Source organism: Phacochoerus africanus, chromosome 13 (assembly GCF_016906955.1).
Source record: "Phacochoerus africanus isolate WHEZ1 chromosome 13, ROS_Pafr_v1, whole genome shotgun sequence".
NCBI classification, from domain to species: domain Eukaryota; kingdom Metazoa; phylum Chordata; class Mammalia; order Artiodactyla; family Suidae; genus Phacochoerus; species Phacochoerus africanus.
In genome coordinates this window covers 63,486,796-63,499,598 of record NC_062556.1, presented here as the reverse complement: position 1 = coordinate 63,499,598, position 12,803 = coordinate 63,486,796, and the positions used below count along the sequence as shown (strand labels likewise).

General features: G+C 44.6%; 1 protein-coding gene across 2 annotated transcripts in view; it reads left to right on the top strand.

The window, feature by feature from the left end:
• The first annotated feature begins 228 nt into the window (after window positions 1–228).
• DCT (dopachrome tautomerase) overlaps window positions 229–12,803 on the top strand; it is a 45,615-nt gene continuing 33,040 nt past the window's right edge. The window contains exons 1-2 of one of the 2 annotated variants that reach the window (XM_047756040.1): window positions 229–1,761; window positions 11,465–11,764. In XM_047756040.1, coding sequence (XP_047611996.1) covers window positions 1,467–1,761; window positions 11,465–11,764 — 595 coding nt within the window. In that variant the 5' untranslated portion in view covers window positions 229–1,466. The remainder of the gene's footprint in view (window positions 1,762–11,464; window positions 11,765–12,803) is intronic. The other variant, XM_047756041.1, reaches the window with a different exon arrangement.

Genomic DNA, 12,803 nt, shown 5'->3' with positions numbered 1-12,803 from the left:
ATACCCTCACAGATTCTGCATCTAGGGGCTTGGGCTCCAGGCTGGCCAACGGTGTCCAGTCAGAGTTGAAAACTGCCATTTAATTAGTCACAGCAACTTCATATGATGGAGGTGATGCAGCAGCACATGGGGTGGGAACTGCTACACTAAATTTTTGTTAACATGGGAATGTGCTTTGGAACATAACATTCTGTATCTTTATGCCCAAATAGAAAGCATCAGCTGTCCATACAGACCCTTACAGCACTAAGACAGTCCTGTTTCCACTGCGGGGGAGTATGGATGCTGGGAATGGATGCACATGGCCACCACTGCCCATCTGGATGCTCCCCCTGCTGCCCCCCGAAGATGCATCGCCCTCTAGACTGAGGCCGGACAATGCTTAATTTGAACATCCATCCAAAGACGTCCCTTGTAGGCCCTCCCTCCAAATGGTCCTACCGCCTCTTGACAATGACAGTTTTGAATTTCTGCTGGTGGGGTACTTTGTGTCATGAGAAACAAAAACCTGCTGAATAGGAGAGGGGCTGAAAAGAAGAAGAGTACGTTATTATTTGGAGGGAAGAGTGTCCCTAATTGCGGAACAAAGCAATCCCTTGAACGTCAGGCTTCAGTCAATGTTCCTTTGTCTCTGAAGTTGTGGGACGGCCTGCAGCAGTCTTTGGAGCACGTCAGAGAGCGGTCAGGAGTGAACTGCAGCGAGCAGGGCTGGCCAGTCTGTGAAGGGCCTTTGACAGCAGGCTCCTTGCATCTATTGACTCCCCAGGAAGTCTGAGGTCACAAGCTCCGCCGGAGCACATGAGCCCAGATAATGAAGATGGTTTTAGCCTCTTGAAACAAAGCCAGAAACTTTATCTACTTCATTGTGCACTTTGGGTCATGTGCTACCGATGAGGATTTGTCTAATACTAATCCCCCTAATGACGGCTTCTCCCAGCCCTTACACAGAGCCCACAAGACCCCGTGATTTGGCAAGCCCGACTCAATAAAGGCAGCTCGGCGTTTGGCTTTTGAACTGAGCTCAGGGCAATTAAAGTCAGGGGCTGAGGAGGGAAGGAGGGGTTAGAAATAGCAGTATAATGGGTAGGATGACTGGAGCGCTCCCCAAATTAACTCCATTAGTCAGAGCCTGATTTAACGGGGCAAGAGGGTGAGACGCGCTACCTTCATTAAATCTGTACGTTAGAGGCGCTACTAATGGAATTACATTGGTTTTTAGTTGTGTGAATCACATCACATAGCCTGTGCATGTGCACGTACCCACGTGCATCGTGGGTGCTGCGATTTCGGTGGGTCTTTTTTTCAAGAGGAGAGAACTGGAACGCGACACACAAATACACCAGAAAAACCCCAAATCCCCCAAATCCCCCAAGCCCCACATCCAAAACCACGCTGCATGCCGAAGTGCGGAAGCAAGACAGAAGACAGGAGTGGAAAGGCGAGAGAGGTCTCCCGATTCTAAAGCCATGGTCCCTCTTCGGTGGGGGCTTCTGCTCGGCTGCCTGGGCAGTGCACTCGGGCCGGGGGCACAGGCGCAGTTCCCCCGGGTCTGCATGACGGTGGGCAGCTTGCAGGCCAAGGAGTGCTGCCCGCCGCTGGGCGCCGAGCCCTCCAACGTCTGCGGCTCTCTGGAGGGCCGGGGCCGGTGCGCAGAGGTGCAGGCTGACACGAGGCCCTGGAGCGGCCCTTATGTCCTGAGGAACCAGGATGACCGCGAGCGGTGGCCACGGAAGTTCTTTGACCGGACCTGCAGGTGCACAGGTGAGCGAGCGGGCGGACGTGCGCATGCGCCCAGAGCAGGTGCTGGCCGGCATGGGAGCCTCTTCCAACGAAGAGATGGGACTCGAGTTGCTGAGACCAGGCTTTGCGAGGCAAACCAAGTTGGCCCATCGTAGGCAGTGAATTAAGGCTGATGCCTTGGTATAGTAAGTCTTCACACGCTCTAGCACTGCTAGTTAAGAAACTGAAATATTACGCACGCCAAGCTTGGTTATATGAAAGCCTGCCTGCCTGCCAGCACGCCAGGGGCTTGTTTGTTGGGTGGGGGTGGGGGGCGCGGGGGAGGTAAACTAAGAGCCCCAGAGCCAGCTTTGGAACCCAGAGCAAGCCCTTGCAAGGTGGAATCGGTGCCCTCTCCTTCTGAAATGGGTTTGCACTTGTTGACGAGGGTGGAGGGCGAGGCTTCATCTAGAAGACAGACGTCCAGGGTAGGCGTTCTGTCGTGGGCGTCGTTTGTAATGATTTGAACAGGCCTCAAGCAGGCTACATCTTGCTCGGGAAGGTTATGACTGAGTTGTACCTTGGCCAATGTTGGAGAGCTGTGGCAGGGCAGAGCTTTCTCCTCAGCCAGCTGAAAATGAGAGGGTTGTTCTTAGATAACGATGGCTTTTTTTTTTTTTTTTTTCCCCCACTCTTGTCTGGGTTTGATGTGAGTGTTTTAAAATTTGCTCAGTGTTCCCCTTTTAGACCTCAGCCTTTCTTATTACCTGTTTCTTTGAAAGCACAGTCCACTCCTTATTCCTCCGGCCCTTCTGAGCCTCCTCAAATCCTCCTCAGTGATGCTTCTCTCCAGTTGAGCAAACATGCACAGCAGCGATAAACACTCAGAGGCTGGCAGGGCATGTGAAATACAAAAAAACAGAAGCAGCAACTTTAGCAAAGCCTTTGGAAACTGTTCTGCAGTGTCCAGCTGCAAGAGAGGTTTTCCTTTTTAAATTACGTTTTTATTGATGTTCTTACAAGATGCTGGAACATGGAAAAATACAGATAATTGAGCTGTGTAAGGGTATAAAAAAGGAATGTGCAAAGGGCTGTGATGTTGATGTAGGAATGATATCAGATTTTTTTAACTTAAAAAGATTTTGGCTTTATAATCGTTTTGCAGACATATTGTTAATTCTGTGATTCAGAGGAACTGGTAGTTTTATTTTGGGGCATTGTGGCAAAAAATTTTTAATAGCATGTTGAATATGTACCATTCCTTTTTTTTTTTTTTTTGTCTAAGCTAATTGAGCATTTGCTTCTATAGACATTAAGTCATAAATTCTCCTGGTTTTTCCAGTCTAATGGGATGCAGCACATTTCATATTACTTGTGGGATTAGAATCCATGCTACACAATGACTTCTTTGTCCATGACTCAGAAATTCTTCTAGAACACTTATTTTGAGGTCTATCAGTGATAATCAGAAAGCTGTAACTTAAGAAGGTTGGAAATCTCCATTTTATGGAATCCTGGGGGCAGAAGACATTAGGAAATGAGATATAACTGTGGACTCTCTTTAACACCCTCTACTCATCTTTTTGACCTCACCAGCAAGGTTTTTCTTTTTTTTTTTTTAATGAAGATGGAAAGAATCAAGAATATGGAGTGCCCATTATGGTGCAGTGGAAATGATTCCAACTAGTATCCATGAGGATGTGGGTTCAAACCCTGGCCCCACTATGTGGGTTTGACCCATGGCCCCACTCCGTGGGTTAAGGATCCAGTGTTGCCGTGAGCTGTGGTGTAGGTTGCAGACACAGCTCAGATTCTTGCATTGCTGTGGCTGTGGTGTAGGTCTGATTCAGCCCCTAGCCTGGGAATCTCCATATGCCTTGGGTGTGCCCCCCCTAAAAAAGAATGGCAGAATAGAAGAAATAATTACAATCTCCTTGTCTTGAGGGAATGCCTATAAATATTCCTCTAGAGGTGGCAGTTACAGTCACAGTGACCTACTTTCGAAACATAAATGGGGATCGCCTGCTGTCATGTCCAAGAAGACCCTGGGCTAGAAACAGAAGCTGTCCTATAGGTCCAGTAGGGCATCGTATGTCCATGGATCAATCAAAGGAAGTGGGGCTTCCTCATGGCATTTAGTCTCCATCTCCAGCCATTGTCAAGGCTAGAACTGCCCCTGAGAATCACTACTGGGCTGTGACTTGCCTCTCTTCTCCAGGATTTGATCTGTCAAGATTCATTTAGGACCATAATCCTTTCCATTCCAACTTTGGATGGCTCCACTTATGCTGGCTAGATGACCTTGTTCTTTGAGCCTCAGGGCACCAGGCTGAGTCGTTAGCAATTGAGCTGGACAGTTATTTAGCACACACAGTAATCATTGTGGTATGTCATATGCCCCAAAGCAAGGCACATGCCTTTCAGTTTATTCTCTCTAAAGAGTGAGATTTTTGCCTTCTTAAAACAATTTGTTCATAATTTAGGAGGCATTCTTCGGAGTGTAAACCTGATCTCGAGCATCCCAAACCCCTCTGCTCTGGTAGCTTCAAAATAATTTTGCAAACAGAACCCCTGGAAATCTGGGGTCATGCAAAATTTTTTAAGGAAGAAATGTAGATTAGCGTCTGGCAACCAGAGTGTTGATTGACCTTGAGCTTTGTTAATTCAGTGGAAAGAAAAACACACCATTCACCCGTTGATGGACATTCAGGTTGTTTCCGTGTCTTGGCTATTGGGAATAAAATTGCACTGAACACGGGGACACCAATATCTTTTCAAGATCCTGATTTCAACTCCTTTGGATAAATACTCAGAAGTGCTATTGCTGGCTTATATCATAGTTTTATTTTTAATTTTTTTGAGGTACCTCCATACTGTTTTCCACAGCAGCTGCACCATTTAGCATTCCCATCAATAATGCACAAGGGTTCCAGTTTCTCCACCTCCTAGCCAAGTGGTATGTGTTTGCAACTGAATACTACTCAGCCTTAAAAAAAAGGAAGTCCTGCAGTATGCAACAACAAGGATGAACCCGGAGAATGGTATGCTAAGGAAATAAGTCAGAGAAATACAACTACTGGATAAATCCACTTATATAAGGTATCTAAAATAGTCAAATTCATGGAATCAAAGACGCCATGGTGGTTATCGGGAGCTGGGAGGCGGGGGAAATAGTTACTAATCAGTGAACGTAGCCTTTCAGGTAAAGAAGATGGAGAAGTTCTAGAGTTTTGTACAACATTGTGTCTAGAGTTGACAGTAATGTATCATACACTTGAACAGGTGTTAAGAGGATAGATCTCAAATTAAGTGTTCTTAGCACAATTAAAACCAAACCAAAACCAAAAAAAAAAACCCCAAAAAAACCCATAGTCTCCACAATCTTGAAGTTGGTAACAGATTTTAGCTCAATAAAAAGAAATATATTAATGGTAGTTACCTCTGGGTTGTGAGGTTATGAAAGGAAAAAAAAGAAGAGAAAAGAAAAAAAAAAGAAAGAAAAGCACAAGCAAACTCTGAGGGGGAAAAAGCCCCTAATTTATGTGCTCAGATTTTCTGGAGAGAACTTCCCTATCCTCTGTGGGGATATATTGAAACCAAAAATTACTGAACTTAATTGTGAAGAAGAGGTAAATTTCAGGAGACTTTGGCATTAGCCATTCACCCTCCGACTCTTACCTGCCCGTGGGCATTCCTGAGAGTAGACCAGTTGCAGCTACGTCTTTGGATCTCTGAAAAACATGTGCATGAAATTGTCTTTGAACAATTGTCTGAGAACTTCTTGTTTGTTCAAAGTGACTCCATGCCTCCATTTTCCAATCTCTAAAATAGGATAATGATGAAACCACACTTGTAAAATTCTTTTGAGCTCTGTAGATGAAAGGCCTTATGCGAGGATAAAGTATTGTTATTAATATAATAGAATCTCTAATTAAAAGGAATAGGCTATTTAGAGCTCCTTGTAAATTCACTAATCGGTGGTCTTTAAGCTTATTTATTCTAATAGCCTTTTGAGGTTGAGCCGATGCAGTTCATGTAGGAACATGCGTGCATAGTTTGGTTCTTCTCACTCTCTTTCCATCTTCATCCCAGTCCTAAGTAGGTACAAGACTTTGCCTTTTTAAATTTAATTTTTGCTCAAGGACATACTTAGATAGGCTAGTATCTAAGGATCCTTTATTTTTTTTCTCTCTCCACTTCGCAGTGAGGTAATGCAATCCTTTCTAAAAGAATCCCCTTTATACACAAACACGTGTGTGTGTGTGTTTCTATATTTGCTACTATTGGTGGATTCATGCAAAAAATTGACTCATATTAAGTTGATGTAAGGAGCTACTAGGAAATAAAAATTAAAGAAATAAATATTTCTTTAATAACTGAATATTTAGTGTGCTAGGCTTTAACGTTATTGCACTTTTCAGTTGTCTTCAACATGTTAACAAATTCTTTTAAACCAGGTTTAGAAGCTCAGAAATGAGAGACCTGACGAGCTGGGGGTGTATTTTCTCTGAGACATGCTGGAAAAGGGATTTTTTTTTTTTTTTTTTTTTATCAGATACATTGGTGGGTCATAGGTGAGCTCAGCTCAGATCCATTCAAATGCTTTCTTAGTAGCATTTCTGTATTGCTTTTCGGGGGCAACTCTGGCTTTGTGAAAAGAGACATCTTTGTTCAACATACTTGTGAGGCATCTCTGGCCTTCTGAGTCAGAGTTAATCATTTTGTCTTTTGTCATCCATGTGCTTGGTTCCTTCTTGTTTTCACTTTTCCCACAGTTATTCAAGCCCAAGTTCCTCATCCCACTAGGTGAAGGCACCGTGCCTTATTTATATTTGTATCCCCTGGCCCTCATGCCTCTTATTCAGTTATTCATGATTCCTTCATCAGCCCCCCAACCAGTGTGTATTTAGCGCCAATTATGTTAGCCCTTCGGGTACAAAGGGGAAAAACCCTGATGTGGTTTTTGATGTGTCCACAGCGGAGTGGATGAGTAGGACAGGTAGGAAAACAAATACTCACACCAGGCAACTTGCTAAGTGGTATCTCATAAAACTAGTAAGTATGTAAGACTTATGAGGTACCCACCCTGCTTTGTACTAATGTGATTATTTTCTGTAAGAACCCTATGAAGTAGAGCTCTTATTCCAACAGGACAGGCTCTGAGAGGTCAAGTCCAGAATTACCAGATGTGGCAATTGTCTACAGGTACCCAAAGCTGTGGGTGCACAGAGTAGGGGCTTGCTTAGTTTTGACCTCCCTTTATTTATTTTTTGTTTTTTGGGTCTTTTTGTCTTTTAGGGCTGAACCTGAGGCATATGGAGGTTCCCAGGCTCGGGGTCAAATCGGAGCTATAACCATCAGCCTACACCACAGCCACAGCAACTCGGGATCCAAGCTGTGTCTGTGACCTACACCACGGCTCATGGCAATGCTGGATCCTTAGCCCACTGAGCTGGATTCTTAAACCTGCATCCTTATAGATGCTCCTTGGGTTTGCTAACTGCTGAGCCACAGTGGGAACGCCTTGACCTCCCTTTAGATAGTAGGTATTAATAAATAGTAGGAATAGAGGAGGACGGTGATAATTAGTGATTGGTAATTTTGTTTCAAGCAAGCGAAAAGAATCATGGTAGAGAAAACAGCAAGGATCTTAAACCTCATGGCCCAAGTTATGAACTACTCAGTTTTAATAATGAGACCCCCAAATTCAAAGACAAGTTTTATGGGTTTGTTTTTTCTTTGTCTTTTGACTTTTTAGGGCCGCACCTGCAGCATATGGAGGTTCCCAGGCTAGGGGTCTAATCGGAGCTGTAGCCGCCGGCCTATACCAGAGCTACAGCAATGTGGGATCCAAACCTCGACTGCAGCCTATACCACAGCTCACAGGCAACGCCGGATCCTTAACCCACTGAGCGAGGCCAGGGATTGAACCCGCAACCTCATGGTCTCCAGTTGGATTCGTTTCCGCTGCGCCAAGATGGGAACTCCAAGTTTTATGGTTTTCAATCTAGAAGTATATTGAATTTATGATCTTGGAATTTACCTGTGTTACTTCTTGGCATTTTGAGGGAAGGAATTACTCTCCTGTGGTAGAGCTGTGATTATACATGCATCTCTAATCATCTGGCCAGGGTAAATAGCTGGAAGTTTGGGTATTTAGTATTCTTCACGTGCATTTCTCAACAAACACTCTATTCCTATGGAAACTGCCAAAGTAGGTGACATGTTTTTAAATTGAAGATGTTTTAAAAATAGATATGAGACAATTTTATTTTATTTTGTTTATTTATTTTTTATTAAATTTTTTATTACAGTTGATTTTTAATGTTCTGTCAATTTCTGCTGTACAGCACGGTGACCCAGTTATACATATATATATATATATAATTCTTTTTTTCACATTATCCTCCATCATGTTCCATCACAAGTGATTAGATAGAGTTCCCTGTGCTGTACAGCAGGATCTCCTTGCTCATCCACTCCAAATGCAATAGTTTATATCTATGGAGGTTCCCAGGCTAGGGGTTCAGTTGGAGCTGTAGCCGCCCGCCTATACCAGAGCCACAGCAACATGGGATCCGAGCCACGTCTGCAACCTACACCACAGCTCATGGCAATGCCGGATCCTTAACCCACTGAGCAAGGCCAGGGATCGAACCTGAAACCTCATGGTTCCTAGTCGGATTTTAATGTTCACTGCAAACTATTAAAAAACTGATTTTCAGTCTTAGGACTCGTAGAATTTTTCCTTTTAAGTATTTTTTTTTTCAGTTACATTCTCATTTGGTGTTGAAACAGGAAAATAGAAATAGTTATGTAAGAAAGTGTAGGTAGAACATTCTGTATGTTACAAAGAGCATAGAACCCAATTGAAAAAATTCTTCCTACTTAAGACATTTTTTTTTTTCTTTTTACGGCCGCACCTATGGCATATGAAGTTCCCAGGCCAGGGGTTGAATCAGAGCTGCGTCTGTAGGCCTACACCACAGCCACGGCAACGCGGGATCTGAGCCACATCTGTGACCTGTGCCACAACTTGTGGCAATGCCAGATCCTTAACCCACTGAGTGAAGCCAGGGATCAAACCTGCAACATCACAGACATTATGTTAAGTTCTTAACCCGCCCAGCCACAATAGGAACTCCTACTTAACGACATTTTTAAGGACATTTTCTTTGACCATCAGAAAACGCATTGGGTTAATAGAAAAATCTGTGCATTTTCTTTACATAGGACAAATGTTAATTATTTCATTTTCATGTTATTGGAAAATTTTCTTTTCCTTTAGAGATTCAAATAGCTCTCTCTTTACTATGGGCATAATATTTTTTACTTACCTCTATTTTGGTCCTTATAGTTTATTAAAGTTATTTACAGGATCTGCTTTTCTTTCTAATCCATAAGAACAGGGAGGGAAAGGAAGAAGAAAATTTAGATTTACTGAATCATGTACCCACTTTTCATATCTTTTCTTTTTTTTTATTAGAAAAGTTAAATTTCATACAAGGAGATCCTGCTGAATAGCATTGAGAACTTTGTCTAGATACTCATGTTGCAACAGAAGAAAGGCTGGGGGAAAAATGTAATTGTAATGTATACATGTAAGGATAACCTGACCCCCCTTGCTGTACAGTGGGAAAAAAAATAATAAATAATTAAAAAAAAAAAGAAAAGTTAAATTTCAGCTTCATTGAGGTATAATTGACAAGTAAAATAGTAAGTTATTTCAAGTATCCATCCTGGTGATTTGGCTTTATACTTCTTCCATTCATTCAAGAAATATTCAGGGCCAAGCACAGACCTACGCACAGGATAACTGCCTTCCCGTTGCCCTGTAGCTGAGACCAGCAGCCGTCTACAGTTGGGGTGATTAATGCGGTGAAGAGGAAACATGGGGTCTCTTGGGAGCACAGCAAGGGATCATCTGACCCTGATGTGCGGGATCAGGGCTGACCTTGTAAAGAGCCCATTGTGAAGCTCAAGGGAGGAAAATGTTCTAGACAGAAACAAGAGCAAATGAAAAAGTCCTGGGGGTGGGGGAGGAGGAAGGGAGCTTCTCACTCACTTTCAATGCTTTATGTAACCCATCTCAGCCCCAGGAGATTAATATTATTATTCCCTTTGACTCAACATTTCATATATATATGCCACATATACATATATGCCACACCCACAGCATATGGAAGTTCCCAGGCTAGGAGTCGAAGTGGAGCTACAGGTGCCAGCCTTTGCCACAGCCACAGCAACGTCCAATCTAAGCCGCATCTGTGACCTTCACCACAGCTCATGGCAGCGCTGGATCCTGAACCCACTGAGTGAGGCCAGGGATGGAACCTGCGTCCTCATGGGTACTAGTCAGTTTCATTCCTGCTGAGCTGCAACAGGAATTCCACACACCAAAACTATTTAAATGTTTACTCTCTAAGGAATGAGGTGCTGGTCATACCAAAAGCAGTAATCAAGGCTACGAAGGGAAGTCAAGCTAACAGAACTTCCACTTTAGATGCTAATCAGAAAGCTGCCTAGGTCTTGGTAGGTGTAGCACGCAGTCCGCTGCCGCTGGGTTGGCGAAGCAGAGCTGTTTGCGCACAGACTGGGAGCCAGCACTGCAGTGATTTGCACATCGTGACACCAAGGCGGCTGACCCACCTTATGACCTGCCATTCTCTATAGATTTTGTCTTAAGTCTGTCCCCTTTTGTGAAATAAACCAGCTTTTAAAATGCTGGATTTCACCTAAATTCCTGAAAATCAGCTTATTTATTTTGGCTCCACCTCTCACTTGGTGTATGTTCTCTTCGTTCCCTAAATCAGTGACCTGTTTTGTGTCAGCCTTTCTGTATGTGTCGCAGGAGCGAGCGGCCCCCAGCCGCTCAGCTCCCGGGGACCCCAGGAGAGGAAGGCGGAAGGCGAGCAGGGAAGGCAGCTCTGTCTTCGTCTGCTAGGGCTTCCGTAACGAAGGGTGACAAACAGAAACTCATTCTCTGACAGTTCCCCAGCCCCGAAGTCCCAGATCAAGGTGTGGGCAGGGTGGGGTGCCTCTGAGGCCTCTCTTGCTGGCTAGTAGCTGCTCTCTTCTCCGTGTCTTTCCTATGCAACTTGTGTCCACATTTCTTCCTCTACGGACCCCAGTCTCGTTGGATGGGGGCCCCCCCTAAAGACCCCATTTTAACTTATTTCTTTAAAGACCCCACCCCCACCCCATCTCCAAAAAGAATCACCTACGGAGATACCATGGGGATTCAGCTCGGCTCCTAACAGCATGGAGTTTGTTTCCTGTCCTTCCTCTTTGCTGGAAATATTTCTGGAAACCCTCTGGTGTTCAGTCCACTTGGAGAGACAAACATTTCAGGAGGAGAGTGAGGAAAGGCAGTTGGCTTTCCTTGTCCTCTTTTTTTTTTTTTTTTTGTCTTTTTAGGGCTGTACCTATAGCTTATAGAGGTTCCCGGCTAGGGGTCTAAACGGAGCTGCAGCTGCCAGCCTACACCACAGCCACAGCAATGGGCGATCCGAGCCACATCTGTGACCTACACCTCAGCTCACGGCAACACCAGATCCTTAACCCACTGAGTGAGGCCAGGGATCAAACCCGCAACCTCATGGTTCCTGGTCGGATTCGTTTCCTCTGCGCCAGGATGGGAACTCCTCCTTGTCCTCTTGTCAACAGCTTCATCTTCTGTTTAGCCCAGAGTTTGAATTCAGAAGTTTCTTCTTCCATCTTTCCTTGCATTTTTAAAATACTCTAGGAAACTTTGCCGGCTATAACTGTGGAGACTGCAGGTTTGGCTGGACCGGCCCCAACTGTGATCAGAAGAAACCACTGGTTGTCCGGCAGAATATCCATTCTTTGACCGCTCAGGAGAGGGAGCAGTTCTTGGGCGCCTTGGACCTTGCGAAGAACACCCCACACCCTGACTACGTGATCACCACGCAACACTGGCTGGGCCTGCTCGGGCCCAACGGCACCCAGCCACAGATCGCCAACTGTAGCATTTATGATTTCTTTGTGTGGCTCCATTATTATTCAGTTAGAGATACATTATTAGGTGAGTTGTTGGTTTTTTTTTTTTTCCCTTACCTTAAGGTATTTTACTATGGATTTGTTTTTTGTTTTTTTTTGTTGTAATTGTTTTTTGTTTGCTTTATAGGGCCTCACTCATCGTGGCATATGGAGGTTCCCAGGCTATGGGTCTAATAGGAGCCACAGCTGCCAGTCTACACCACAGCCACAGCCACAGCCACGCCAGATCTGAGCTGCATTTGCAACCTACACCACAGCTCATGGCAACGCCAGATCCTTAACCCACTGAGCAAGGCCAGGGATCGAACCCACAACCTCATGATTCCTAGTCAGATTCGTTTCTGCTGCACCACGACGGGAACTCCTCAGTGTGGATTTGGGATTGGGGTGGGAAGTTCTTTCAGGCAAGTTAGATGACAAGAGAAAACCTCGAGGAATCAAGAAAGGATTACGTTTCTGAAAGTCATCTAATTATCAAGTGCTGCTTGGGGTACCTGGTGTTAGAATGGAGTGATTGCTCCCTGGCCATTGGCTGTGGATATTTGAAAACGTTCTCTCCTGTCATTTGTGTTTTTGGTTCAAGGTCTAAACTCTTCTCTATGAAGCTGTTAATCCTCAAAGGCCAGAGCTGGTGAAGTGGAGGCAAATTCCTTTTGATTCCAGAAGAAAACAGTTCTAAATCTGCCCATGGGAGCCCTCTCTGACCTCTTCTTCAGGTCAGGGGAATTACACGAACACGTGCCAAAAGCACGGGAAGCTTCTTTGTGAGGAATTAGAGTGTTTGCATTGGGAGTGTGTTTGTCTAAACTCATGTGCATTCGTTTTGAGGCTTTCAGGTCATCACTCCTGGTCCCCCTGCGATTCCCAGGGGTTTTGGAGTTGACTTGTCAAGGAAAAGCACGAGCTGAGCCACAGCAATGGAGCGTAGCTTCGCCCTTTGAATCACAGTTAGGTTGGATGCTTGAGAAAATGGCACCTTGTTCTTCCAGATCCTAAAAACTGGGGCCCACATAGGACTTGGGGTTGGGAGTTGTCTTTTAGGAATATCATTGATCTAGTGTGTC